General features: G+C 43.4%; 1 protein-coding gene across 2 annotated transcripts in view; it reads left to right on the top strand.

The window, feature by feature from the left end:
• AUH (AU RNA binding methylglutaconyl-CoA hydratase) overlaps positions 1-24,819 on the top strand; it is a 396,720-nt gene that overhangs the window by 344,583 nt on the left and 27,318 nt on the right. For both annotated transcript variants that reach the window (XM_077299923.1, XM_077299922.1), the window contains one exon: positions 19,746-19,933. In XM_077299923.1, coding sequence (XP_077156038.1) covers positions 19,746-19,933 — 188 coding nt within the window. The remainder of the gene's footprint in view (positions 1-19,745; positions 19,934-24,819) is intronic.

Below are 24,819 nucleotides of genomic sequence, written 5' to 3'. Positions count from 1 at the left end.
ACCAAGGGATCATTTTAATCAGTATAAGGCTACGTTCACACGATCCGTTTTTTGCTGCGGATCCGTAGCGGAATTGCAGCTACGGATCCGCAGCCGTTTTCCATGCAGGGTACAGTACAATGTTACCCTATGGAAAACAAAACCCGCTGTGCCGACGATCCTTTTTTTCGCTGGAAAATCCGCGCGGATTTGCCAACGGAAAAAAGAAGTACCATGTCAATTCTTTCAGCGGATTCCGCTGCGGGTTTCCAACAGCACCAATAGGAAACTGCAGTTGGAAACCCGCAGTGGAATCCGCAGAAGAAAAAGGACACAAATCCGCCGAGAGAAGCACCGCCGTTTTCCACTGCGGATTTCCCCGAAAAAGGACCGGAAAAATCCGCAGTGAAAAACGGATCGTGTGAACGTAGCCTAACGGCACCAACCTGACACTGTCTGTAGGTTACTCAGCACAATCCTGCTGACAGGTTCCCTTTAAAAAGCTGAGAGAAATCATTGTCTCTAGTATTATCCTGATATTTTACATTCTTGAAATATTGTAATGATGCTAATGGCCATAAGAGAAGGAATGTGTACTAGGATTAAGTGTCAGGAATTGTGAAAAACTAAGATTTATTGAATGGGCTAAGGTGTAAGTAAACTTTATAAGTTCAACTGTATACCACTGTAGTGACCATTCAGATAATTGGGGTATGTGCCTTTTTGTAAATTCTTGGTGTTGGAGTTGAAAAGGGCAGACTCCCACCCTAGCTATCTAGCAAGATACAGTAGTTCAGGTGTTGATATGAGCCAGTTCTTTGAATTACCGTAGATTATGGGCCCCAACTGGTGACAGAGATTGATATGAGTAATTACAATCTGTATGTGAACTGTGGAATTTTTAAGGAGTGGGAAATTGAGCATGGGGACATGTGCCTTTCTGTGGGTTCATATTGAACATTAGACCTGGGAGAGGGAATGACAGACTTCCACTCCACCTATCTAGCCAGACAGTCCATGTCTTCATGTGTCCGTAGAAGCCAGTTGAGGAGTCTCTCCTTTGAGAAGGTGCAATCAGGTTGACTTCCTTTGAATTAGATTATGGGCCCCAACTGGGGACAGGGACTGATGTGAGTAATTATCAGTCTATGAACTGTGGAATTTGTAAGGAGTGAGAAACTGAACAATACATAGTACAGTGACTACGTGCTGTAGCCTGATATAACCTTTCCTCTAGATTCCCCTTCCTCAATCTGTTAATGTTTGGCCACTCTATGCTTGAACTATGTAATGTATTTGTTTTGTGTGATGCATTGTCTGTGTTGGAAGAGTCCAGATACTTGGTAATCTCCTTACAAATCATAAAAGCTGAAAAACCTTCGGATGGCATTGAATTTACATTTACTACCACAAAGATCGTTTTTTTTCTAAAGTAGTGAACTCATTTCCAGTTAACTTTTATTGCCTCATCTTACTGCCATGTTTGCTTTCAGCAGAATTGCATGCTGTTCCCATAAGATAAAGCTGTTGTGTAATAGTTTTGTAACTGTTTGTCAGTTGTTTTTTTCACTCTGCTTATAGAAACCTAAAACCATAAAGTTATGTGATGCGATAGATAGTTCACATGGGTCGTTTCAGATTTCTCCTCATCTCCACTCTTCTTGTAAAGGAATAATTATAAAGAATTAAAATATATTCCTATGTAATACTAAAAACTCTATAACAATTGGGATGTGGATATTGAATAACTCCTTCTCAGGATTCTTTTACACTTGAAGATAAATTTGTAAAAAATGAGCACCAACTGACTCCGATACAATAATCGCTTTTTTGTAATCCCAAAAGCTTATAAAGTCAATTATTTTTCTTGCTTTCCTCCTGTCTTGTCTTCTAAGGACTAACATATGTTATTTACATGAGGTGATATAATAGGAAGTCATCAAACAAATTTCAACCAACAAGCATGTTCTCGCCAGCAACAAATGTTTACACTGGCCAATGATTGCAAATCCATTCTCGATAGTATGAGATTTTACATACTAATCACCCAATAAAAAGGCCTTTGACTAATTATGTGTTTTCCATATGTATTTGTCAGCTTATGTCTGTGCCTTCACCTATACCAAGATACTTCAGTTGTGAAATGTGTGATCTGTAGTGTTAGTTGACCCATAAAGTGGTACATTTAAGTTTGACAGTTATCCCCTATCAACAGTATGGGAGATTACTTTCTCTGGGGGTCTCACCGCCCTGGCCTCAGTGATCCCGCAAACCAGAGCTCTGAAGAGTCCCGGTAGAATGGAGTGAAGGTCGATCATGAACACTAGCACTCCATTCACTCTCAATGGAAGCACTGGAGATTCCTGTATACTTACTTGACTCAGGTGATTTTTGATACTACTATTTGATTGAATGGAGCGCATTATCGACTTTTGCTCCATTTAGCCGGGGCTCTTGAGAGCTCGGGTTCTTGGGTTGGCTGGGGCCAGAGTGGTCTGATCTCCAGCAAACTTCAAATTTCTACTTTGTTTGCCACCATCGGGAATGTTTAGCATTCATACGTACCAGACCCCAGACTATTTTGGATCTTAACATGAACTAAAGTATTCTACCTAGATCTAAATTTTTACAATTTTTCAGTATATTCTTTTTTTTTTTCTTTTTTTAACTTCAGTGTCTATTTTGGGTATAATCTTATTATTTCATTATTTAAAGAGGGTGTCTGGGTAGTACAATTTTAGAAACAAAATGCTCAGATTGCTTTATTAAGATAAAAGAAGCCATACTCATCTCACTGATCCCTTGCCACAGATGCTGACTGTAGCAGACTGCCACTGTGATTGCCTGTCATCGCTGCAGCGGGAAGCAGATACCAGGCAGAACCAGAACAGAAGTGAAAGGGGATTGGTGAAGTGAGTATGACATCAGTTCATTTTTTATCTGAGCATTATATATATTAAAAACCTCTTGAATAAATTTTGCATTTTTTGTTCTCTGTAAATCTGCAATGAAAAAACCCCCCACAGATATCATGCGGTACATAGTTCTACTAAATAAACAAACATACCGTTCCTTTTATTTGCTTGTATGCATCATTCAGTTGATCGCATTTGTTGAATTATCCAGATTGTTGCAGTTTCTGTGTCATTTAACGAAAATCTGTTACTTTTGATGAATTAATTCTGAGTTGAACGATTATCCTGTTATATGTTTCCTTACTTAAATCCTTAGATTTTCAGTTTTTTATGTCAAGTTTCCCAACTCATAGGTTCATTTTACTTCTATTATTAAAGGGAACCTATCACCCCGTTTTTTAAAGATTAGATAAAAATAGTGTGAAATAGGGGCAGAGCTGGGCTTTACATTAGTGCCTCTTTGGTGCCTTTACACCCCCGTTAGGCTGCCGAAATACCTTAGTGAAGTGTCCGTTTTGTCCTGTCACTCAAGCTGGTCAGGTCGGATGGGCGTGGTCACAGCGCTGTTTGTCCCCCAGGATCCTGCTCATCATTACGTTGGTGGCGTAGTGGTGTGCGCATGTCCAGCAGATGAATCCACTGCCCAGGAGATGAATAACGGCGCGGTCTTCGCTATTCAGCCGTTTACCGGTGGGCGCGGCCATCTTTCCTGTGGCCGCGCCTGCGCAGATGGAGCGCTCTGCTGCCCGGGGCTTCAGGAAAATGGCCGCCGCGATCTCCATCTGCGCACGCGCGGAATCCCGCGGCCATTTTCCTGAAGCCCCGGGCAGCAGAGCGCTCCATCTGCGCAGGCGCGGCCACAGGAAAGATGGCCGCGCCCACCGGTAAACGGCTGAATAGCGAAGACCGCGCCGTTATTCATCTCCTGGGCAGTGGATTCATCTGCTGGACATGCGCACACCACTACGCCACCAACGTAATGATGAGCAGGATCCTGGGGGACAAACAGCGCTGTGACCACGCCCATCCGACCTGACCAGCTTGAGTGACAGGACAAAACGGACACTTCACTAAGGTATTTGGGCAGCCTAACGGGGGTGTAAAGGCACCAAAAAGGCAGTAATGTAAAGCCCAGCTCTGCCCCTATTTCACACTATTTTTATCTAATCTTTAAAAAACGGGGTGATAGGAAAAACCCTTTTAAAGGGAACCTAAGACAAAGGTATGGGATATATCCATGATATAGCTAGATCATAATCCTACATCAACTTATGGGGGTCTAACTAATGACACTTGCAGCAGTTCTTGGAACTAGGGCCCAAATCACTAGTAAACCACAATGGCCCTTTCTAAAGTCTGTTCATATTATTCACTGAACATTTCATAGACAAGTATTTTTGGATAAATCTATTCATTTGCACTTATTGTAAGAGTTTTAAGGGTTACAAGGTATTTGATATTTTACTAGAATAAACTTGTTCACCCTACTCACTATAAGGAAGTATTTTTCAGTAGCACTGTGTTGCAACTCACTTTCTAATAAGGTCATGGAGAGTACTGAGGGAAAAGTCTAGGTACTTTCCACATTTCTAAAAGCTTTATTTGTGTTTGTTTAAATTGCCAAAAGAGGGCAAATGACTCCTCTATATTCTGCTATACTAGAATAGTTTGCTAACTACTGTGCAGCTGGTTACATATGGCAGCTGTCAGCACCTTTATGGCTTGTATGCCCATACTATGCCATCAGTTGGGGGGGCAGAGCACTGTCCGGTACTACATGATGTGACATACAGATGCTTCTCACAAAATTAGAATGTCATCCAAAAAGTTTATTTATTTTAGTTCTTCAATAGAAAAAGTGAAACGCATATATTATATAGAGTCATTACAAACAGTGATCTATTGCAAGTGTTTATTTCTGTTAAAGTTGATGATTATGGCTTACAGCCAATGAAAACCCAAAAGTCATTATCTCAGTAAATTAGGAAGCCTTTGCATGTGTTTTTTGTTAATTATTCTAAGCGTTTTAAAAGGTCCCTTAGTCTGTTTCCGTAGGCTCCACAATCATGGGGAAGACTGCTGACTACAAGTCTTCATGTTTCCAAAACAAATGTTGAAGTTTCCCTTTAGTGCTATGGAAATATTGAATACTAGATGGCAGCCCGATTCTAAAGAATCGGGAGTCTAGAATCCATATATACTTTATTTATTCAAATGTAAGAATAATACAATTAATAAATAATAGTAAGAAAGAACAAAAAATGGCTGCACTCACCAGCTCTTGACAATTTTTGACAGTACGGCACATTTCTGATTGGTCGCTCGCGGCAGGCGGCAACCAATCAGAAAAGTGCCGCGCACCACGAAGGCATATATCTTTGTCCACCCTGAGCGGGTGTAGGACGCTGGTGACGTCACTTACCTCCGGACATTATCTCCGGACAAAGCCACGGAAGTTGGCACAAATTGCCGGAAGTAGTATTCTAGGCAATTATATATTAGATTTTAATGTTATCAGTGTTTACCTTTGAACGTTTATATTGTATTGTCCTGTCACCAGCCATGTGTACGATTATCGGCCGAAAGCCTCTCTGGAACCAATAATCATCCCATGTAAAGGTATCTTTATAAGTTAAAGATTCAGAATACTATGACTTTTATCATATCCTGAACAGTCAAGTTTTTTATGAACCGTTAAGGTTTTCTGGTTGAAGTAAAAAAAACTCTGAGTGTTTACAGTTTGAAACCATAAAATGTTGAAAAATTATGTCATTCTTGAGTATATCACTCAATGGTGCTCATAAACGTGTCAAATTTGATCTATAATATACTTTAATATACGTTACTTTAATCTTTAATATACTTAAGAACAGGGCCCCAGACATCACACAGGGGGTCTGAAACACCGCACAGTGGTCCAAAATTTCGCTGTGCTCTGCCTGGGGCCCCATATGCTGCCTGGGGCCCCATATGCTGCCTGGGGCCCCTGTGCTCTGCCTGGGGCCCCTGTGCTCTGCCTGGGGCCCCATGTTCTGCCTGGGGCCCCTGTGCTCTGCCTGGGGCCCCTGTGCTCTGCCTGGGGCCACTGTACTCTGCCTGGGGCCCCATGTTCTGCCTGGGGCCACTGTGCTCTGCCTGGGGCCCCATAAGCTGCCTGGGGCCCCTGTGCTCTGCCTGGGACCACTGTGCTCTGCCTGGGGCCCCATATGCTGCCTGGGGCCACTGTGCTCTGCCTGGGGCCCCATATGCTGCCTGGGGCCACTGTGCTCTGCCTGGGGCCCCATATGCTGCCTGGGGCCCCTGTGCTCTGCCTGGGGCCCCATATGCTGCCTGGGGCCCCTGTACTCTGCCTGGGGCCCCTGTGCTCTGCCTGGGGCCCCATGTTCTGCCTGGGGCCCCTGTGCTCTGCCTGGGGCCACTGTGCTCTGCCTGGGGCCCCATATGCTGCCTGGGGCCACTGCTCTGCCTGGGGCCCCATATGCTGCCTGGGGCCCCTGTGCTCTGCCTGGGGCCCCATATGCTGCCTGGGGCCCCTGTGCTCTGCCTGGGGCCCCTGTGCTCTGCCTGGGGCCCCATATGCTGCCTGGGGCCCCTGTGCTCTGCCTGGGACCCCTGTGCTCTGCCTGGGGCCCCATGTTCTGCCTGGGGCCCCTGTGCTCTCCCTGGGGCCCCTGTGCTCTGCCTGGGGCCCCATATGCTGCCTGGGGCCCCTGTGCTCTGCCTGGGGCCACTGTGCTCTGCCTGGGGCCCCATAGGCTGCCTGGGGCCCCTGTGCTCTGCCTGGGACCACTGTGCTCTGCCTGGGGCCCCATATGCTGCCTGGGGCCCCTGTGCTCTGCCTGGGGCCCCTGTGCTCTGCCTGGGGCCCCTGTGCTCTGCCTGGGTGTAGGACACTGGTGACGTCACTTATCTCCGGACATTAGCTCCGGACATTAGCTCCGGACAAAGCCACGGAAGTTGGCACAAATTGCAGGAAGTAGTATTCTAGGCAATTATATATTAGATGGGCATTTCCTGAAGGAAATACATGGTGCTTGAACAGCGCTACCAGCTTTACAGCAGCACTTTTCACACACGGGACTGGGGGGCACGCTTACTTTTGCACCCGGGGCCTGGGGGCGCGCTTACTTTTGCACCCGGGGGCGCGCTTACTTTTGCACCCGGGGGCGCACTTACTTTTGCACCCGGAGGCGCACTTACTTTTGCACCCGGGGGCGCACTTACTTTTGCACCCGGGGGCGCACTTACTTTTGCACCCGGGGGCGCACTTACTTTTGCACCCGGGGGCGCACTTACTTTTGCACCCGGGGGCGCACTTACTTTTGCACCCGGGGGCGCACTTACTTTTGCACCCGGGGGCGCACTTACTTTTGGGGCCGCACTTACTTTTGGTGGGCGGGGCCCCTCGGCCTCCGATTTGGTGGGCGGGGACCCCCGGCCTCCGATTTGGTGGGCGGGGACCCTCGGCCTCCGATTTGGTGGGCGGGGCCCCTCGGCCTCCGATTTGGTGGGCGGGGACCCTCGGCCTCCGATTTGGTGGGCGGGGACCCTCGGCCTCCGATTTGGTGGGCGGGGACCCTCGGCCTCCGATTTGGTGGGCGGGGACCCTCGGCCTCCGATTTGGTGGGCGGGGACCCTCGGCCTCCGATTTGGTGGGCGGGGACCCTCGGCCTCCGATTTGGTGGGCGGGGACCCTCGGCCTCCGATTTGGTGGGCGGGGACCCTCGGCCTCCGATTTGGTGGGCGGGGACCCTCGGCCTCCGATGTGGTGGGCGGGGACCCTCGGCCTCCGCTTTGGTGGGCGGGGCCGGGCCCCTCGGCCTCCGCTTTGGTGGGCGGGGCCGCTCGGCCTTCGATTTGGTGGGCGGGGCTCCTCGGCCTCCGATTTGGTTGGCGGGGCCCCTCGGCCTCCGATTTGGTTGGCGGGGCCCCTCGGCCGCCGATTTGGTGTGTGCTCTGCCTGGGGCCCCTGTGCTCTGCCTGGGGCCCCTGTGCTCTGCCTGGGGCCCCTGTGCTCTGCCTGGGGCCCCATGTTCTGCCTGGGGCCCCTGTGCTCTGCCTGGGGCCACTGTGCTCTGCCTGGGTGTAGGACACTGGTGACGTCACTTATCTCCGGACATTAGCTCCGGACATTAGCTCTGGACATTAGCTCCGGACAAAGCCACGGAAGTTGGCACAAATTGCAGGAAGTAGTATTCTAGGCAATTATATATTAGATACATGTACTTCTTGAAACAGGTGTTGCTTAATTTCTGTACTATTAATTCAGGATAGACACACACCAAAAGGTGATGGTAAAGTGTCCTCTATGGAAAGGACTCCACAGCGTATAGTTTGGGTAGGAGTGAAATAAAAATGAAAGTCTGTAGCTCGTCTTGTTTATTGAAGCACCACAAATTAGAGGAGCCGTTGTGTAACATGCCCATCTTCTGACTGAGGTTCTTGTCTGCACAAACCTTCAGAAGGAGGCTGGTAGGTTGTGTGCCTACCCATGACATTTGGAAAAGGACACTTTATGAACCAGAAGCCAGTGTCCCAGCTGTACATTTGTGAGAGGAGCTTTGTTAGATCTGTAAGTGAAACATATTTTACAGTCACTACATACTTTACATAATTCTATCTCATAGTATCAGGGGTTTTCCATACTATTCCAGCACATGGTTACCGAGTATGTACAACATACATTGTAAATGTAATTGCTGAGAGTTTACTGTTAATAACTAAAATTTCTAGCAGAACAAAGAAACTGAACTGTTAATACTGAATGATCCTAATGATCTAGGTTAGGCTGGTTGTTAATTCAAATGTTCATTTATGGATTTAAATTAACTGGAAGTTGCATATAATGTCTCTAGGTTTGATTATGGTGATTTCGAGGGTTAGTTAAAATAATGTTATGAATATTCATAATGCTTGTGGTCGTCAGTCCATAATGGTGTAGGATGGTCATTGGGCCTTGTGGAGACAAGACGGTCAGTGGGTGCTCTCATCCGCTGGTCCGGCTATCTTTAGAAAGACCACATGGACCAGTGCTCATCCCACTGAATGCCCACACTCCTTTTCCATGGGCAGAATACTACTCAAACAACACAGGGTGAGAGTGAAACAGTGTGGCAATAACTTATTGAATCACCAACAGAAATACCATATAGAACTGTCCCAGAAAATATCCAAGATGGTTCAAATTACAGAGTCTTACCCTCCCTTGTGTTCGTCGTGATTAGAGCAGCTGCGAATTCGGGGTTTCCAGGGCCGACTATGCCCACCAGTGGCATCCCACATTTGCCAAGCACCCACAGAGAGAAGTTAACAACAAGCTTACAAAGCTGACAGTCTATTGAGGTACATGGGCAGATGACCTTATTGTCCCAACCTGGATTCTCCAAATGTTTTTGAGGCTTCAGTGATGGTCAATGAATCAGATCTGTATTCCTCCAGCCAGGGCCGTGGTCTCTTAAACTGGCATCCTGTGGAATGTGTTTGGGAGCAGAGGCAGATCCCCTGTCATAGTTCACAATGGTCCTCCAGGCCATCATCCACAGATCAGGGCAAGGTGAGATAATGCCAACTTTCATTGTTTTGAGTATTTAATCAATCTGCATAGTTTGTCCTTCACTGTTTGCAAATTAACAAGCTACATGTGCTTATACAATGGGTGATCAATATATTAGCAAACATCGATTGTTAAATGACCCTGCGTCCATGTTCTCCAAAAATAGCAACACAATAACTTGTAGGAGCTGATATAATAGGTAAACAGCAGTCAATCAACAATCCACAAACCTCAATTCAAGAGGCAATGTTCAGACTCATACGAACAATAGTCTGTTTCCTGGACTACTATTAAATGACGTGTCATCACAGGCAGATATCGGAAAATTCACTGGTGTCATTGAATCATGTAAATGGCATAATAAATCATGTTACCATCCTTGGTGTTCTGAGGTAGTGAAAGGGTTACTGATGGGTGTTGCATTAAAAATGTTGTTGTTTGAAGATCTTAAAAGGGTTGTCCAGGCTTATGATATTGATGATTAATTCATAGAATCAGTCATCAGTATCAGATGAGTGGGGATCTGTCACCCTGGTGGCTGGATGTTAACAATGGACAGTAAGAACATCACTGCTCTGTTCACTGTATAGTAGCCCTTGCTGAGAACGGCAGTTTTGTTCCTATTTATTTAACTTCAGCCAACGTCTGTGTTGGACTTCCACCAATCTGATGTTCATGACCTATCCCAAGCATAGGTATAAATATCAAAGACTGACCGTCACTTCCAAACAGAAAACAGGTGTAAACAGGTACAAGCTAAGAGTGGCCACCTCCATATATAACTTATAAATGAAATCTGCAGTCTGTAACACTATAGCATATAAACATGAAATATATGAAATTGGAATTAGAAAATAGGTTCCCAGCCTATGGCGGTTTTAATGACAGCAGGATCCTACCTGCCCATGTAAATGTTGATTATCAGCCCAGGAGAGGTATCGCATTAGGTTAGGTTCCTCACAAAGATCGCCTTGTCGTTGCTGTTGCTGAGCACACGAGTTGGCCAATTTATGCTTGAAGTATCTTCATTTTAACCTGTTTTCTAGAGCAGTAATCCAATTCGAATTTCATATATTTCATGTTTCCATGTTATAGCATTACAGAGTGCAGCTTTAATTTGTTAGCTATCCAAAGCATAAGTCATCATTATGATATTCCGTGACACTAGACAATGGTGACGTTTTTGGTATACTGAGTAAAGATCTTCAGTCTACACCATTGGAGTGCCAAAATTATTATTCTTAGGCTATGTGCACACGTTGCAGATTCGAGTGCGGAATTTTCTGCACAAAATCTGCATCTCTTGGCATAAATTGCAGATGCAGATTTGATTCATTTTTCTTGCGGATTTTGTGCATTTTGTTGCGGATTTCATGCGTTTTTTACCCCTGCGGATTTCTATAATGGAGCTGGTGCAGAAACGCTGCAGATCGGCACAAAAGAAGTGACATGCTCCTTTTTTCAATCCGCTGCGTTTTTCATGCGGAATTTTCCGCACCATTATCACAACATTTTTTTTCCTATTGATTTACATTGTACTGTAAATCACTTTGCGGATCTGCAGCGTTTCTGCGCGTAAAAAAACGCTGCGGATCCGCAGTAAATCCGCAACATGTGCACACAGCCTTAAGTGTTTTATTTTTAAGGTGACTCACAATTCTTGTTTCATTCTGAATACATATTTCACAGCCATAATATTGCTTTGGATGGTTCAGGAGGTACATGATTAGTAAGAGATTAATGACAACAACCCTGGTGGCCTAAATTAGTTAAAAGTTTTATATTAAAAGCCCTGGTGAAATAGGGAAGTTGACAACTCAGTGGAAACATTCACGTTGAATCAAAAGGAAAATTATTGGTGGTTTAAGGTGGTGAAAAAAATCATAGAACCATTCCTGGTGCTCTTGGGTGAAACAAGTTAAACTGAGTCTGTCAGCAGGTTTTTGCTACCTCATCTGAGAGCAGCCTGATGTAGGCAGAGAGACCCTGAATCCAATGATGTATCACTTGGTTTACTAGGTGCAGCGGTTCTGACACAACCATAGTTGTTTAGCAATACAGCAGAGCTGAGAGCTGCCACTGCCTACACTAGGCTCTGTTTGTACAATGTCTATAGACCCTGAGTCGGACTAACATGCACGAGCTGCTGTAGACAACACAATGATGATCACCACGTGATAAAACCTCTGTTGTAAGTAAACCGCAGCACACAGTCTGACATTTGAAATCTCTACCTCATGCTGTCCTCAGATTACATAGCAAAAACCTTTCTGATAGATTCCCTTTCAGAAAAACAACCTTGGTGGTGTAGAACAGTTAGGAGATTATTTATAACAGTTTTAGTGATCTATGGAAACAAAAAAATTAGTGGAAATAGTGAATCAGGAAGTAAAGGAAAATGTCTGATGGTTTAAGGAAGTAAAGAAATTAATATTGACATTCTTAGTTGTTTATGGTGAAGCAAGGGTTTCCCTGGTGTTCTAGGGAGCCGTCTAATACTTTGACTACACATCCATGTGAGTGTCAGCATTCAATAGAAACCAACCGATTTTTTTTATCTCAGGTGTTAGGTGCTTCCTTGTTGCTTCCCTTTAAATTCTCACCCTTTTTTTTTTAACTGAAGCAGGTACAGTATCTGGACTTTTTTATCCATTGACTCCAAGCAATGAATCAGTTAAAAATGGATGAATCTGTGTGCAAAGTATGTCTTCCTAGTTTCATCCGTGCCTCATGGATTCCTTTTAGCTTTAATGCAGAGTCTGATCTGTAAAAGGGAAAAGAATAGTAAGTGCTCTGGATCTCACAGACCAGAGACATACGGTAGATCTGTTTGTAAAACTGATGTATGTATGGCTCGAATCCATAGCTGTTGTGTGGTGATAGTTGGTTGAAAGTAATCAGCTGGCTTTAGATTTCATCTGACGTTACATTCACATGTGTGCAAGCATTAGATTCACAATCACCGTGTACCTAAAAAAAATACTTAATCAGATATGCATTAATAAATACTAATCAATAAACCTAAAATAATTATTTGAAAACTGTTATAACAACACACCAAATGTTCAATAATCACAATCCAGTAAATAGGCCTATCACACACAGATAAGAAACAAGGGAGGAGAGAGCCATATAACTCAATGGTGTTAGGGTAATGCAGGGGTGGGGAATCTTTTTTCTGCCAAGGGCCATTTGGATATTTATACCATCCTTCGGGGGCCGTACAAACTCCGCCCACAAAGTACATCCTGACTCTGGCACTGGTGTCAGGATGTAATCTTTCATTGCATGCCCTTCAGTGTCCAGTAGTGAACACTGCGTGTGTGTGCTAACAGAGCAAGAAGAAATTAATGAGCTTGTGTCAATCAAAATACATCTCCTTGGCCAAAAATGCGATCCCGGAGAATCTGCTCGGGGGCCTGATAAAAGGTCATCGAGGGCCGTAAAAGGCTCTGGTGTATGAGGTTCCCCACCCCTGGGGTAAAGGGTTATAATACTATAGCATTGTAAGCTTACCATTCACAAGCCCTAGTTAGGCCCTATAGATGAACCCTACCTGTCAGCCAAGGTTGGCACTCTAATCAGCGCAAGTGGCACTCCCGCTCCACGATGGCTGACCCTGCTAATCCCTTATCAGTTCTAACCGTTCAACCATAGGATTAATATAGAAAATTTAAAATTGCCTCAAAAGGTCAAGGTGCAAATGTTGAAAACTAGACCTAAAAACGTAACCAAATCGCATAACCTCAGAGGTTTCCAAATAGTATACTAATGTCCAAAACAGGTCACATAAGATAACAAATACTTGTCACACTGGCGCTGCTGTGAGAAGTGAGGAAAAGCTGCTGATACCGGACAGGTACCGTGCCTACCCTGTCACACCTACAGGTGAACCAAAAAAAGTTGCTTTAAAACAATGAGGTATCGCGCTAAAACCACTAAGAACAGATAAGAGTACGAATAGTAGGCGATCCTACTATTCGTACTCTTATCTGTTCTTAGTGGTTTTAGCGCGATACCTCAAGGTCACATAAGATAACAATCGAGCTACCAATCATTACAAGACCAAATATATCCAATTATCATGAAACAGTATCTGTAAAATGCAGCATTCCATCTAAAAAAAAAATCATACGTAATAATTGGTGATGAGCGAACATGCTCAGATCACGCCTGGTGTTATCTGAGTATCTCGGGTGTGCTCTTATATTATGTTCCAGACTCTGCGGCTGCATGATTTGCGGCTGTTAGGCTTAACACATATGGGGATTCCGTAACAAGCAGGCAATCCCTGCATGTGTACAGACTGTCTAAGCACCTTCGCTCATCACTGGTAATATCTGCCATCACATGGCCATACAAAAATGTGCTAATCTATAGCCAAAAGCATCCCAATTGATGTTTCTCCTACATACCCGACCCGTTTCCTCTCACATATTTGTGGTTCCTCATGAGTACAGTTTGGTAAAATGATGAAAATTGTAGCGCTTAGAGCCACATGCTATGAACACAACGATTGGCATGAATTGAGTAAATTACTTCTGGTAGCTTTAGCGATGCCCTTATAGCATCTGCTGCCGTTGGAGGTAGGGATGCAACATATGTTTGCTTTGGAGCTCAGTTCCATCACATCCTCCAGGGCTGATTGCTATTCCATTGGGAATTAGGACATCTCTTAAGCTAAGTAATTTACTTTATTAACCCCTTCGCCTAGGGCCATTTTATTTTTTTGTACCTTTTTTTTCCCAGAGCCATAACTTTTTTTTGTGTTGTGCTTTTGAACATCGCCATTGAATTTACCATATAATGTACTGGAAAATGGAGAAAAAATTCAAAGTGTTCTGAAATTGCAAAAGTAGTGCAATTCCACAGTTTTTTTTTCTTTTTTATACCATGTTCATTAAATGCTCAAACTGACCTGATTGTCCAGGTCATTACGAGTTCACCAATACCAATCATGCATAGGTTCTTTTTTAAGTGGAGAAAAAAAATCCAAAGTTTGTTAGACGTTTTGATCGCTTGTTATTACATTTTATTGCAATGCTGCAGTGACCAAAAAAAACGTAATTCTGGCATTTTCAGTTTTTTTTCTCGTTATGCCGTTTACCAATCGATATTTATTTTTATATTTTGATATATTGGGGTATTCTGAACTCGCCGATACCAAAAAGTTTGTATTTTTTTTTTATTGTTTTATTTTGAATGAGATAAAATTGAGGTGATTTGACCTTTTTTATATTTTAAAACTTTTTTTTACACTTTTTACTGGCTTCAATAGTCTCTTTATGAGACTTGATGCTGCTATCTTCTGATCGCTTTTGCTACACATAGCAGAGCTTCAGTCCTGCTATGTGTAGCAGAAATGCTCATCTGCTATGAACAACGACCATGGGACTGCACTCATAGCAGATCAGCAATGACCACCACGGGGGTCTCTTATCATGCCAACCCATCGATGCTCCGCATTCATGTGACAGGGGTTCCAATAAGCAGAGTTAGTGACGCGATTCCGAGAATGACAACTTCATTTAACATGTTAACAGCCACGGGTGGATCAGGATTCCATACGTGGCTGTTAGGGCACATGAAAGCTGATCAAATCAGCTGTCATGTGCTACAAAAGAAGCGGGGATCTGAGCTGGAGCTTACATCAAAGGGGGAGACATGACATATGCTACATGTGTGTGTGTGTGTGTGTGTGTGTGTGTATATATATATATATATATATATATATATATATATATATATATATACCACATGTCGAGAAGGCGTTAATGTTAATCATTGTCAATCATTGTGATCATGGCATGTGGATTCTTGTGACTAAAGATTGGCACTTTCTTTTTGCTGGCTTTCACAGGAGAATTGTCATGACAAGCATGGAGGTCTTCAGCAGACCCTCGACTGTCATGGCAACCCATCGACTTCCAGCTATCACATCACAGGTGTGACAGTGAGCGCATGGAATGATGCACTCCCTGCCGATGTGCTGTAAATCTTGCTGTCAGAGATTGACAGTAGCATTTCACATGTTAACAACCGCAGGCGAAGCTCCTCCACCCATGGCTGTTAAGAGGCAGAAGATGGCTGATTAAATCTTCCATCATCAACCCGGGAAAGATGTGGGTTCACAAAGTCAGAGACACTACACATGATGTAAATGTACGTCATATGGTGTCAAGGGGTTAATGGTCGAGTCTGATCTGCAAAACTGATGAGAAATGGACATGCTCTAAATCACACGAACAGGACAGATTGATTTTAAAATTGATGTGTGTATGGCTCAATGAAACTCTATAGGTCACTTTGTCACATGGATGTGAATGTACTTTTACTACTGTCCTGCACTGAACATCGAGAAGTAGAATATTATGTAGCTCTCATTTGTAAGGAATTTATGACGTGGAGCAAGCTTCCTGATCTGTAAGCATCATACTATAGAGGCAGATGACCTGAACAGACTGATATGTACTTTAAAAAAAATAAATAAATAATCGATATACAGTAGCTTGGAATTTATTCATTTAAATCTCTGATTATTTTTCTCATTTGTCCAGTAGGCAGTTCTAATTGGTGACTTGGCCTCTTTCACACTTCCTTCTTTCAGCTCCCGTCACAATCCATCAATTTTTGAGAATGCAGGATCCTGCAAAAAAATTTGCAGGATCCTGCATTTTCTCATAGACTTGTATTAGCGACGGATTGTGATGGATGGCCATCCATTTCATCCATCGTGCACTGGATCCTGCGTTAAAAAACAGTCCGTCGGGCAGGGAAAACGTTCAGAGGAACGTTTTTTCTGCACGGCGGAAAATCGGTCAGCGACGTAGCCCGTCACTTGCTACAATGGAAGCCTATGGGCCAAGATGCGTCGCTGACTGTGAAAAGCAGGAATCCAGCGACGGGTCCCGTCTTTTCAAACTGAGCATGCGTGGAAGAATTTCCTTCCCGTCAGTGAAATTCTCTCTCGCTCGCGCTCTCTCTCTTTTTACTATTGATGCTGCCTATGCAGCATCAATAATAACAAGATGTAATATTAAAAATAATTAAAAAAAAAATAAAAATTTGCAATATTGTCAGCTACTGGCGTCCCACGCATCGATGCTCCCAGCAGCTAGCGTTCCTAGTGATACATTGCGAAATCACGCGAGAAGTCACCGGGAACATCGCTGCGCGGGATGCCGGTAGGTGAGAATACTGCAATTTTTTTTTTTTTTTTTAACCTGGTTTGTGTTGTGTCTGCGTTTTCCCAGCGGAAAAACGCTGCGAAGACGCATACGTAACAGGTGCACATAGCCTCAACGGGTCCGTCAGAAAGACGGGACCATTGCACCCATTTTTTACAATCTGCACAGGATCCGTCTTTTCAACATTTTGATGGATCCTGTGCAGATTGTAAGAACGGAAGTGTGAAAGAAGCCTAACAGCTAACTATCTATGAATGCTCATACAAGAAAAGCTGTCAATCACTGATAAGACCACCCACTGGACCTCAGAAAAGAATAAGCAGGGACTTAGATGAAATACACATTAAAGTGAATCTTTTCCCACAAGATGATACATCGGTCTACTCAGCACTTCCTGGTCTTCTAACATTATGTCAGAATATTGGACAGCATTTCCATTGTAGCCTTTTAATTTAATTTAATTCAGTATCCCGAGCCATAACCAATAAAGATACATAAAGAAGGAAATTATATAAATGTGTATATGTATATACCGTGTGTGTGTGTGTGTGTGTGTGTATATATATGTATATATATATATATATATATATATATATATATATATATATATATATAAATATAGATAGATATACTTACATACACCTATATATATATATATATACACACTGCTCAAAAACATAAAGGGAGCACTTAAACAACAGAATAATACTTCAAGTAAATCAAACTTCTGGGAAATAAACTGTCCTCTTAGAAAGCAACACTGTTTGACAATCAATTTCACATGCTGTTGTGCAAATGGAATAGACAACAGATGGAAATTATTGGCAATTATCAAGACACACTCAATAAAGGAGTAGTTCTGCAGGTGGGGACCACAGACCACATCTCAGTACCAATGCTTTCTGACTGATGTTTTGGTCATTTTTGAATGTTGGTTGTGCTTTCACAGTCGTGGTAGCATGAGGCGGACTCTACAACCCACACAAGTGGCTCAGGTAGTGCAGCTCCTCCAGGATGGCACATCAATGCGAGCTGTGGAAAGGAGGTTTGCAGTGTCTGTCAGCGTAGTGTCCAGAGGCTGAACAGGCTACCAGGAGGCAGGCCAGTACACCTGGAGACGTGGAGGGGGCAACAACCCAGCAGCAGGACCGCTACCTCAGCCTTTGTGCAAGGAGGAACAGGAAGAGCACTTCCAGAGCCCTGCAAAATGACCTCCAGCAGGCCACAAATGTGCATGTGTCTGCACAAACAGAAACCGACTCCATGAGGATGGTCTGAGTGCCCGACGTCCACAGATGGGGGTTGTGCTCACAGCCGAACACAGTGCAGGTCGCTTGGCATTTGCCACAGAACACCAGGATTGGCAAATTCGCCACTGGCGCCCTGTGCTCTTCACAGTTGAAAGCAGGTTCACACTGAGCACATGTCACAGACGTGACAGAGTCTGGAGATGGCATGGAGAGTGATTTGCTGCCTGCAACATTTTTCAACATGACCGGTTTGGCAGTGGGTCAGTAATGGTGTGGGGTGGCATTTCTTTAGAGAGCGGCACAGCCCTCCATGTGCTCTCCAGAGGTAGCCTGACTGCCACTAGGTATCGAGATGAGATCCTCAGACCCCTTGTGAGACCATATGCTGGTGCAGTTGGCCCTGGGTTCCTCTTAATGCTGGACAGTGCCAGACCTCATGTGGATGGAGTGTGTCAGCAGTTCCTGCAAGATGAAGGCATTAAAGCTATGGACTGGCCCGCCTGTTCCCCAGACCTGAATTCGATTGAACACATCTGGGACATCATGTCTCACACCATTGACCAACGCCACGTTGCACCACAGACTGTCCAGGAGTTGGCGGATGCTTTAGTCCAGGTCTTGGAGGAGATCCCTCAGGAGACCATTCGCTGCCTCATTAGGAGCATGCCCAGGCATTGTACGGAGGTCATACAGGGACGTGGAGGCCACACACACAAACTCTACTGAGCCTCATTTCCTTGTCTTGAGGCATTTCCACTGAAGTTGGATCAGCCTGTAACTTCATTTTCCACTTTGATTTTGAGCATCATTCCAACTCCAGACCTCCGTGGGATATTAGTTGTGATTTACGTTGATAATTTTTAGGTTTTATTGTTCTCAGCACATTCCACTATATAGTGAATAAATATTTACACCTGGAATATTTCATTCAGTGATCTCTAGGATGTGGGATTTTAGTGTTCCCTTTACTTTTTTGAGCAGTGTATGTATGTATGTGTATATATGTATGTATGCATATGTGTATATATATATATATATATATATATATATATATATATATATATATATATATATATATATATATCAATTATATTTAGATAGATAGTTATACATATGTGTTAGCAACAATTCTGCTTTTCTATTCTCAAGTTTGGCATGAAAAATGACAAATGCAATTCCAACAGTGGCTCCTCATCATACTGCTTTTTTCAGGTGTTACTATCACTCTGGGCCCCATGAATGGTTGCACATAGTTAAATACACATTCGTATACCTTTAATGACTTGCATCTGTATGCATATGTCATGTACTAGCTTATCTCTTGTTGTGCACTACTTTGCAGTGCGACTATTTAATTAGTTAATTAATTAGCCAGTTATGCTGCAGTCCCAATCATCACATTAGAGATCATAAATTTTACTTAGAGAGCATTTGAATTTCTCAGATATTTATTGGAAAAAAAATGTACAAATCCTCTACCATATCCAAAATTATAGAAAAATGTGTGGAGATTTCAAGTTAAACATTAGAAGCATCTATCACGATAGTTGGTTTAATTGCAGCGCCTCGTTTTCACCACATGATCTACAGGAGATATTTCATGATCCATCTACTGTTACAGATAGATCATGTCATATATCCTTTTGTACTTCTTTCACAACACTCCAGATATCTGTTCTTCATATTTATAACCCTGTGTATAATAATCACATTTTCTTAATGTCTTATGTAAATCATTCTGTTTAGTCAATTTGTAAATAGAATTGGTATTTTCCCTAACTGCATGATTACCAGGAAATGAGCCATCAATGTATACAATTCATTAAAAAAATGTTTATAGAAATCTTTTCTTCTGTTACAGGAGGAACCCAGAGGCTACCACGTGTGGTTGGCGTTTCTTTGGCGAAGGAGCTTATATTCTCAGCACGTGTCTTAGATGGTAATGAAGCAAAATCCATTGGTTTGGTTAGCCATGTTGCAGAACAAAATGATGAAGGAGATGCAGCTTACCAAAGGGCTGTTGCTTTAGCTAAGGAATTCATATCTCAGGTAATTAGTATTAAGTAACTACTGACCTTGAAATGTATCTTTAGACATCAATATGTTACTACTTTTTAGGAAATGTAGACAATAGAGAGGATATGGACTTCAATGAGCCAGAATGGAGAACGACTCTGTAGGAATAACTCCTAGTCTAGTGGACGGGAACAGCCCATGTATTACATTGATGGCCGTGCATCTATCACTAATAGATATGGATTTTAAACACATATCCTGCGTTCTCACGTTGGGCATGTGTTGCTTTTTTTTTTTCACTACAATTTTTCCACACCTTGATTGCAAAATATGAATGTACCCATAGTGGGGCAATCCAGTATGTGATTGTATGTGATGGCAAACACGTGTTGTAACCTTTACTGCAGAATGACATACATGAGTGTTATCAACAGGAAGTACAGTGGGTACAGAAAGTATTCAGACCTCTTTAATTTTTTCACTTTGTTTCATTGCAGCCATTTGGTAAATTCAAAAAAGTTCATTTTTCTCACCTTGATGTACACCCCATCTTGACTGAAAAAAACTGAAATGTAGACATTTTTGCAAATATAATAAAAAACAAAAACTGAAATATCACATGGACATAAGCATTCAGACCCTTTGCTCAGACACTTATATTTAAGTCGCATTCTGTCCTTTTCCTTGTGATCCTCCTTGAGATGGTTCTACTCCTTTATTGGAGTCCAGCTGTGTTTAAATAAACTGATAGGACTCGATTTTGAAAGGCACACACATGTCTAAAGACCCCACAGCTCACAGTGCATGTGAGACCAAATGAAAATCATGAGGTCAAAGGAACTGGCCAAGTTGCTCAGAGACAGAATTGTGGCAAGGCATATATCTGGCCAAGGTCACAACAGAACTTTTGCAGTAGTCAAGGTTCCTAAGAGCACAGTAATCCCTAAATGGAATAAGTTTGGGACCACCAGAAGTCTTCCTAGACCTGGCCGTCCAGCCAAACTGAGCAATCGTGGGAGAAGAGCCTTGGTAAGAGAGGTAAAGAAGAACCCTACCCTAGAGTCCCTACCTGTTCCTCCACACTACATATCCGTACCTGCACCTCCAGTGTGAACAGGTCCCTACCTGTTCCTTCATAAACCACATCAACCAGTCCTGTGTTCTCTGCCGTGCCTTCCAATCCAGTGTTCCTGCCAGTCCTGCCGTTCCTGCCAGTCCTGCCGTTCCTACCATGCCTTCCAGTCCTGTGTTCCTGCCGTCCTAGCCAGTCCTGTGTTTCCTGCCGTCCTAGCCAGTCCTGTGTTCCTGCCAGCCCTGTGTTCTCTGCCGTGTCTCTGCCAGCCCTGTGTTCTCTGCCAGCCCTGTGTTCTCTGCCGTGTCTCTGCCAGCCCTGTGTTCTCTGCCGTGTCTCTGCCAGCCCTGTGTTCTCTGCCGTGTCTCTGCCAGCCCTGTGTTCTCTGCCGTGTCTCTGCCAGCCCTGTGTTCTCTGCCGTGTCTCTGCCAGCCCTGTGTTCTCTGCCGTGTCTCTACCAGCCCTGTGTTCTCTGCCGTGTCTCTGCCAGCCCTGTGTCTCAGCCGTGCCAGCCTACTCGTCTGAGTTTCAGCCGTGCTCTTCTGCCAGTCCTGCCTGATGCCCGCACCAATCCTGGTGTTCCTGTCTCCCGAGTGGGATCAGCAGCCACAGCCAGACACCACCCTGGAGTAGCACCTGGCAGCTGCCTGCTGCACAAGCCTGACCTCACCATCAGAGGCTCCAGTGAAAACCCAGGCAGCTGTCATAGTCACGCCCCTTCCTGGGTAGTCTGGTTTGTGGCACAGTGGGGCCACATACCCCCCCGAGCTCACGCTCACCAGTCAGGGCGTGAGCGTGACATCACAGACTGACGTGTCTAGTAGATCATAATCCTGTAAAACTTTCAGCACAACTGTAATAAGATAATATTAGAAAATAAAGTTCCCAGGTGGGCATGTAAAGGCTGTAATCGTTTATTATATCGTTTTCCACTGAATACATAGGAAAAAAACGTTTTATAGAAATATGTTCGTTCTTTTTGGCAAAACGAATGAATATGTGCTCTCTTTGCAGTTGAGTCAGTGCCGCAGTCTATGGGTTACTCTATCTCTGTATTGCAGAACTTGTGCTTTGCGGATTTACAGGGAAACATTACGTCTGGAACAAACAGATGTAGAACATGCTGTACACTGTGTGACATTTGCTAATGTACTTATCTCCAACCACTAAATATACTTTAATAATGAAATTGGAAATGTAAAGGTGTTATCAACAGTTTTGCAATCCTAGTATGTTCCTTTCCTTGGTAGGTTCATTAGCCTTGTTACTATCAGTACTGTTACCATATGGCTAAGCTATGATGTAAAATAAGAAAAGATCATAAGAGAAGAAATATAAAAATGAGCCTAGTACTCAATTTGAGTTAAAACTCCCTTATATGCTTGTATGTATTAGCACAGCTTCATTCCTGGTGAGTTTTCCCCATTTTTTATAGACCCTGTACTATTTCTCCTAACCTGTACTTAGATCATTGTACCGTACATGAAAATGGCATTTGTAGTTTTTAGTTCTTTCCATGTTAGTCAATGGTGGAAGACCTCCACGCAGCCTCAAGAAAACCACATTGTGTCACACTGTGTAAACTGGATACTAAAATACCCGAAGTGTGCATAAACTAAGCTGGTGTGGTAATGTATGCAATACTTTTATGAGCAAGGGAATTCAAATTTATTAATAACTAGCTGTACTACCCGGCTTCGCCCGGGGTAATAACTGCTGTTAGCAAAATAGAATGTGTTAACAAAAATTTATTCTGCACAAAAAAAACACAAAACAAATAGATAGAAATGTAATTATTAAAAGGCAAAAACTAAGCTAATAGAAGCATTTTACAACATATATTTCAACACCAGAGATATTCCACACAGATTTAACTAAATTGGCCAAGTAATGTGAAGTAATCTTCTACTACTTATTCGAGAGCCTTTTGATAAACGACATTCTTAGTTTTTCCTTCAGGTGCAAAAACAAACAGATTTTTGGCTGTTCCAACTCTTGAACAGGCCACATAAAGTTGACCATGAGAAAAGCATGGAGATTGTAAATTTAAGCTAGCTGAAGAGCCCGGCGTTGCCTGGGCATAGTAAATATCTGTGGTTAGTTATAGCATCTCACCTCTCTTATTTTCCCATCACGCCTCTCATTTTCCCCATCACATCTTTCATTTTCCCCCTCACATCTCTCATTTTCTCCCTCACACCTCTCATTTTCCCCTTCACACCTCTCATTTTCCCCCTCACTCCTCTCATTCCCCCCTAACACTTGTCATTTCGACCTCCACATCTGTCATTTTCCGATCACTCCACTATTTTCCCTCACTCCTCTCATTTTGCACTCACACCTTTTCATTTTCACCTCACACCTCTCATTTTCACCTCAGTATATACATGTTTGTCATCTCCCTTATATATAGTATACACCTGTATGTCATCTCCTGTATATAGTATATACCTGTATGTCATCTCCCCTGTATATAGTATATACCTGCTGTGTCATCTCCCCTGTATATAGTATATACCTGTATGTCATCTCCTCCTGTATATAGTATATACCTGTGTGTCATTTCACCTATATATAGTATATATCTGTGTGTCATCTCCTCCTGTATATAGTATATACCTGTATGTCATCTCCTATACATAGCATATACCTGTATGTCATCTCCTCCTGTATATACTATATACCTGTAGGTAATCTGCTCCTGTATATAGTATATACCTGTGTGTCATCTCCTTCTGTATATAGTATATACCTGTATGTCATCTCCTGTATGTAGTATGTACCTGTATGTCATCTCCTCCTCTATATAGTATATACCTGTGTGTCATCTCTCCTGTATATAGTATATATCTGTGTCATCTCCTCCTGCATATAGTATATACCTGTGTGTCATCTCCCCTGTAAATAGTATATACCTGTGTGTCATCTCCTCCTGTATATAGTATATATCTGTATGTCATCTCCTTCTGTATTAGACCTCGTTCACACGTTATTTGGTCAGTATTTTTACCTCAGTATTTGTAAGCTAAAATGGCAGCCTGATAAATCCCCAGCCAACAGTAAGCCCACCCCCTGGCAGTATATATTAGCTCACACATACACATAATAGACTGGTCATGTGACTGACAGCTGCCGGATTCCTATATGGTACATTTGTTGCTCTTGTAGTTTGTCAGCTTATTAATCAGATTTTTATTTTTGAAGGATAATACCAGACTTGTGTGTGTTTTAGGGCGAGTTTCGTGTGTCAAGTTGTGTGTGTTGAGTTGCGTGTGGCGACATGCATGTAGCGACTTTTGTGAGATGAGTTTTGTGTGGCGACATGCGTGTAGCAATTTTTTGTGTGTCGAGTTGCATGTGACAGGTTAGTGTAGCAAGTTGTGTGCAGCAAGTTTTGCGCATGGCGAGTTTTGCGCGTGGCGAGTTTTATGTGTGGTGCCTTTTGAGTATGTGCAAGTTTTGTGTGAGGCAACTTTTGCATGTGTTGCAACTTTTGTGCATGTGGCAATTTTTCCGCGTGTGGCGAGTTTTCCATGAGGTGAGTTTTGCACGTGTGGCGAGTTTTGCATGTGGAGAGTTTTGCGCGTGGCGAGTTTTGAGCGGCGACTTTTGTGTGTCAACTTTTATGTGGCGAGGTTGGTGTATGTGTGGTGAAATGTGCGCTGAGGGTGGTATATGTGTTCGAGCACGTGGTAGTGTGTGGCGCATTTTGTGTGTGTGTTCATATCCCCGTGATGGTGTGGTGATTATCCCATGTCGGGGCCCCACCTTAGCAACTGTACAGTATATACTCTTTGGCGCCATCGCTCTCATTCTTTAAGTCCCCCTTGTTCACATCTGGCAGCTG

The sequence above is a fragment of the Ranitomeya variabilis genome, chromosome 1, assembly GCF_051348905.1.
Source record: "Ranitomeya variabilis isolate aRanVar5 chromosome 1, aRanVar5.hap1, whole genome shotgun sequence".
NCBI lineage: Eukaryota > Metazoa > Chordata > Amphibia > Anura > Dendrobatidae > Ranitomeya > Ranitomeya variabilis.
The sequence above is the reverse complement of the archived record's forward strand: the minus strand, read 5'-3'. Positions and strand labels throughout refer to the sequence as shown.